The 6,004-nt window shown below is 38.0% G+C and overlaps 2 protein-coding genes across 2 annotated transcripts in view; both read right to left on the bottom strand.

Annotated features, from left to right (window-relative positions):
• Nucleotides 1–929: 929 nt before the first annotated feature.
• On the bottom strand, nucleotides 930–2,467 carry LOC103193014 (lysophosphatidylcholine acyltransferase 2B-like). The gene is given in 2 exon segments (XM_007936117.1): nucleotides 930–1,444; nucleotides 1,447–2,467. Coding segments are annotated over 2 exon segments (1,536 nt in total).
• Nucleotides 2,468–5,338: 2,871 nt separating this feature from the next.
• The window catches only part of EPHX4 (epoxide hydrolase 4), a 43,304-nt gene continuing 42,638 nt past the window's right edge, over nucleotides 5,339–6,004 (bottom strand). Inside the window, exon 7 of the mRNA XM_007936046.2 lies at nucleotides 5,339–5,570. Coding sequence (XP_007934237.1) covers nucleotides 5,339–5,570 — 232 coding nt within the window. The remainder of the gene's footprint in view (nucleotides 5,571–6,004) is intronic.

Raw genomic sequence — 6,004 nt, 5'->3', positions numbered from 1 at the left:
TGATTTTGAGTTTTATTCCACATTGTTCTCCCACTCTATCCAGGATCTTCTACATAGATCCCCCTCTGAGTGGTTGAAGAAGTTGTATTTTAATTTCTTACTGCCATCTTATTTAAAGATGGACTGCCATGTTATAAATAACTGTTTCAGTGGTATTCCCAGTACTATATCTCTGTAGTAGTTCTGATGACGTACTTATTTTGATTTTGTCTGTGAAACAGAAAATTTGGGCTACTTTGAGAAAGAGTAAAGAGGTATTTATCCAGCAAATCTTTTTTGGAGGGAATAAAAATAGTGATTTAAAGTAGTTAGTGTTGTGGAGCTCTTAGTAAGATAATTCCTCTACAAAAATGAAGGTGAGATGATGAGCTATAACATTCCTCTTGCCTTATTTTAGCATTAAGTAAAACAAAGGCATTAACTAGAACCCTGCTAGGTAAACAAAGTTTATAAATCAGTCCCCTTATCCTTTTACCTTTAGGTCACATTGAAAGAAACAAGATTATCTTTAAAAAAAAGAAAAATACCCACTGCCATCGAGTCAATAATGACTCATAGTGACCCTATAGGACAGAGTAAAACTGCCCCAAAGGGTTTCCAAGGCTTTAAATCTGTACAGACGCAGACTGCTTCATCGTTCTCCTGCAGAGCGGCTGGTAGATTTGAACCACTGACCCTGTGGTTAGCAGCTAAATGCTTTAACCACTGTATCATCAGAGCGCCTAAAAAAAGAGAAAAATCAGTACTGTAAAATCTAATTAAAATATCCCTCAAGCACATTTTTAATATCATAATTAAGTGCCCATGCCATTTAGAGTAAAAATGATTGCATTTTTCCTTGAATGATAATTTTTTATTTCAATCAGAGTTTCTCCCTGAAAGGTAACTTTAATCATTTTCAGGCTGAATGTAACCTTTTAAAACAGTGATTAAACCTCTGCTGCTTGTGGTAATGAAAATATATGGGCTGCCTGGAGGTCTAGGTATGAGCTAAATAACTTGGCATATGCTGGATGCTTTAGGCCAAATTTCTGAAAGGTTTTGTATGAAATATACTCTGGATTCTTTCCAGCTATTTCTCGAAAGAGTTTGGAAACATCAAGATCTGGCACTCCAAAAGCTGCCCGAAGTATAGAGGCTAACTCCTGTTCTGTTATGCAACCGTCATTATCAAGATCAAAAAGCTTAAAAGACATTTTCAGAATCTTTTTAGTGTTGTCAGGATTGCATAGGACAGTCAGGCCTATCACATACTCTATGAAGTCTATGCTGCCATCATTATTCATGTCAAAGAGGGCAAAAAGTTGTCTCAGGGGCCTTGAAACTGGGAGTTTTAATAATCTTGCAAACTCTTCAATTCCTATCTTTCCTCCTTTGGTGGCAACTGCAATGGCTGCATATTCATCCAAACGTTGGTAAATGCTATCCCAATCTAACTTCAATTGCTAATCTTTGTAAATTCCACCAAACCAGCTTCCATAGGTAGTTGAAGGTGACCTGCAGAAATCATCAGTTTGCAGTCTTCGTAAGTGTGGTCTGTCACAGGCACTCCCAAAGCGTTTGCCATGTTGATGCGTACTGTATTGGCAAAAAGGATGGGATCTTGTTTTTCTTCATCATTTGGGGTATAAACAGGCATAAATTCAATTGTCACTCTGGTGTAGAGTTGACTCAGGGTCAACATAAACACCTGTAATGCTGAAAACCCCTGCCAGGTCCAGGTCACTGTGTGCACGGTGTTTGGGTACCTGAGCAGCACTGGCTGCACAGGAACACCTGGAAAGAAGGCCCCAAGTTTAAAAGTGACCAGACAGGAGCCATTAGTGCACACTCCTTCTGGGAAAATCAGGATCTGTGGCCATTTCCTTCTGGATGCCACACGCCTCAGGATTTCATTCCGGGTACTCTTCCTGGAATTAGGGTTGTCTCGGGTCACAAGTACTGGCTGCGTTGATCGTATGATTTTCCCAACCACTGGAACTTTCATGTTTCCTCTAGCCGCTACCACCGATGGTAAACCCGCCACAACACAGACGATTGAGTCAAAGAAAGAGGTGTGTGGCGCTATCACTAAGATGGGGGCCTCGGCTTGCTTTGCCTTTTTCCCTTTCACTTTAACCACGAACCCCATCGAAAAGAATGTTGCCTGACACAAGAACCTGAGAGCTGGTTGCGTCAGTTTTCTTCTCCATTTCGAGATGGGCTGCGCTGGTTGAGTAGGATGGCCAAGGGTGGCAAGTGTGGCCACCGGCCAGATGAAGATGAAGATGAAGATGATGCAGGACACCCTCACAGGCACCAGAACAGTCCCCAGGAGGATGGTGCAGGCCCAGTGCCACGCACTGATGCGTGTTTGCTGCACAAAGGGGTTGGTTACTGCTGGAGGGTATAAGGACTTGGTTCTCAATTGGATGTGCCTGTTTTCCCAAAACTCTGCCTCAGAGGCTGTTTCCATCATTCCCTCCATGGGCAACTTGGAGTCCTTGGTGAGGGAGTCGTGTAGTCCACATCTCAGGGTGCCCCGTGGCCTCTGAGGGCGGTGCCCGGAGCTCACCCCTCCCCCCCACCCCAGTGCTTTTTCTGTTCGCACACAATTAGAATTTTTACACGATTGTGGGTTAATAGGAAATGATGTATTATTACTTTTAAAATCAGAAAGAAAGACAACAACAGATGGCAAACGATGTAACAGGATAATTATAATCATTTCAACTGAAAAACTTTTTTTTTTTTTTCTCTCAAATGCCTTGCTTTTGACATACATGCTTAGTAGTTTCCAAGTCTGTGATCTTTCAAAAGCAGATAGAGACCTTTCTTTCAAGGCACCTCTGGGTGAGCTGAAGCTGCCAACATTTTCAGTTCGTAATCCAGTGCTTAATCCTGAAATACCCAACAAAAACAAACACGCTGTCATCCAGTTGCTGGGGACTCACAGTCCCCCTATAGAACAGAGTAGAACTGCTCATAAGGTTTCAAGGCTGTAAATAGTTACTGAAGCAGATTGCCTCATCTTTGTCCTACAGAGTGGCTGGTGACTTTGAACTGCTGAACTTTTGGTTATCAGCCAAATGCCTTAACCACTGTGCCACCAGAGCTCCTTCAATCCTGGAACAGATGAGTATTAACGGCAAGTTTAAAAAAAAAAAAATGTAAATGCTACTACCACTAAAGTTTACCTACTGTCCTGCTTTGGTAGCTGGTAAGATAAGATATATATACTCTCCCTACAAACTAATTTCTAAAGAAGAAGTAAAATCTTTTTATACTAAGAAGTGTAACTTATGGCACACTGGAGCCTGCATATATCTCTAACAAGCACCTTTTCCACATTCATTGGAAAAATTAGAGTAATATTCATTGCAATAGGTCAGAACCAGATGTAGCGTGTTTGAGTTATATTCTTAACGGTAGTCTACATGAACCAGTCATCATTCCAAACTGACATGAGTAACAACAATAACAAACCTTAAAATCACCTTTGTCCATAACAGGTTTTAGTTAAAAGAAGTCAGGATTACTTTGAGTGTCAATATGCAAAGTCAACAGCAAAGTGATCTGAGCAGCAAAGTGATCTGAAATGATGATGAGGGAAACAAAGTTCGTGTGAACCAGGCTTTCTTCTATACTTTGTAGCTTTTGTAACTTTCATAATGCTGTATATATTCCTATATTTACTAATTGCTAACTTAAGATCATTTTTTCCAAGACTTCAAATTTAGATTTTAAGTTTCTGAGATATTTTTCCATTTTTTGGAGCATGTCACGTGACCACTAGAATAAGAAGAGTAGTGTAGATACCAAAGCCTATTAAACAGAATGTGATCTAAGTGGAAAGATTATGGGCTTTACAACCAGGTTGATCTAGGTTAGGTCTGGCTTCAAACTTGTACTATGGGCCTTGGACAGGTTACTTATTAAGCCTCTTTTCACTTCTGTAAACTGATGACACTTCCTATCTGGCAATGTTGTGAGGCACAGGTATTAATATATGTATAGAATTGGGCTTTTATTTTAATACGTTACTAGGATACAACTTTATTTTGAATTATTTTATTTTTTATTAGCGAGGGAGACATTCCTTTCACCAATTTAGGACTTATGTGGGAACACAGTCATGTCTTGGCAATGTTATTGGTTGTTTTACACACCAAAGGAGAGCACCCCAAGAAAATGAATAGTATTCCCTTGAGTTGGTATCTTTTTCTATTCTGTAACTCTTTGCCCACTCTTATTTGTAAATTTATTTCCGCTCTTGAACCATTGTTTAATTTAATTAAATTCTGTATATGCTGCTTAAGGGAAAGTTCAGTGTCAACATGCCATCTACTTTTATACCCCATAATACGTAGAAGTGTGTCAGATATATTATTTACCTATTAAGCAAATGTTTGAGTGACTACAACATGCTAGATGCTAGGTACACATCACTTAATGAAGCCATAAAAAATTCCTGTCCTGTGGAGCTTATATTCTAGTGTACATAGTAAGTATAGTATTTTATTCTTATTGCATTGAGCAGGACAAAAGGACATTTTGATCCTTGTTCTAAATCTCTTACCAATTAAGCTGGAGAATTAAGACAAGTAATTTAATGGATATGCTTCCCTACTTTGCTATGGTTGATGAATTTTATTTATACATATATACATTATGTATATATAATACACATAATATACATACTATATATATATATATATATATATATATGTGTGTATACACACATATACACATAGGCATATGTATGGCAATCCACATCATTCCTTGGTTGATGTGGCAAGATGAGTCAGTTTTTAAAGCAGTTTAATCTTCCCAGTGTAAGTAGTATTTCATCTAGACATATTGATTTAGACATACTTGCTTTCAATTTAATAGATATAGTATAAATGCAAGAGATTTAGTAATAGAATCTTTTAATAGTTAAAAAATTGTAAAAAGAATATTTAAACAATAAAATGAAAAATTATACCATTGCAGGTTTGCTTTTTAATATGGCACAGCTACTCTTTAATATACATTTGGAAAAGGCACCATATGTAAACAGGGTAAAGAAAGCAATAAACCAAAATGGAGCCACTTTCCCCAACTTCATTTTTGTACAAGTGTATACATTTTAAGGCAGATGCTTTTGTGTGCAAAATACAACTGAAGAAAATCAACATTATATTACATGTTCACAAACTCAGATTTTTTTTTTCAATACCATTTTGTCAGTATAATTATTTACGACAGCATATTAAGACAGTTTTTCCCTAATAAAGCTTAAAGAAGTTAATGAACAACTTTTAGATATTAAACTTAGAGATTCCATTGCTGATCCTTCATAGAAGATATAGAAAATTCAATCTTTTTTTCTTGTTTCTTCTTTTAGAAATGTCCATATCAACTTGTTCACTATATCAGGTTGGTCTTGTTGAAGCCAATGACTGGCTTCTGACAAAATAGTCAGCCTGAAATAGTTTTTAACATAAATCTTTGTGACTTCAGCCATCTCAACCTCCATAAATGCATCTCTCTCTCCCCATAGTAGTAGTGTTGGAGTGGTCACCATGTGATGTTTGAGAGGCAAGCAGCTGTAAAAACAAAACACATGGGTTTGAGATTCATTGTAAACGTGAAAATAACCTTTTTCCATAATGCTTCATTTGGCCGTGCATTCTCAATAGAGACAATATCCCCCAAGGGGGTGAAAATTTGTTCTTGGGAGGTGAAAAAATCTTACTCTTTTTATACATAAAGCATGGATACACGTGTAGTACAGAAACAGAAACACAGCATATCTGTGATATTAAAATTTCATAAGATGAGAATGATTAGGAAAAACATGTCTAACAAGGCTCCTTCCAAACCAAAAACCAAACTCACTGCCATCGAGTTGGCTCTGACTCATAGCAACCCATTCTTGGGTTTCTGAGGTGATATCACTATGGAAGTAGATTGCCCAACCTTCCTTCCAAGGAGTGGCTGGTGGGTTTGAACCGCCAGCCTTCTGGTTAGCAGTCAAGTG

The sequence above is a fragment of the Orycteropus afer genome, unplaced genomic scaffold (assembly GCF_000298275.1).
Source record: "Orycteropus afer afer isolate SDZICR_OR568_19922 unplaced genomic scaffold, OryAfe1.0 scaffold00033, whole genome shotgun sequence".
NCBI classification, from domain to species: domain Eukaryota; kingdom Metazoa; phylum Chordata; class Mammalia; order Tubulidentata; family Orycteropodidae; genus Orycteropus; species Orycteropus afer.
The sequence above is the reverse complement of the archived record's forward strand: the minus strand, read 5'-3'. Positions and strand labels throughout refer to the sequence as shown.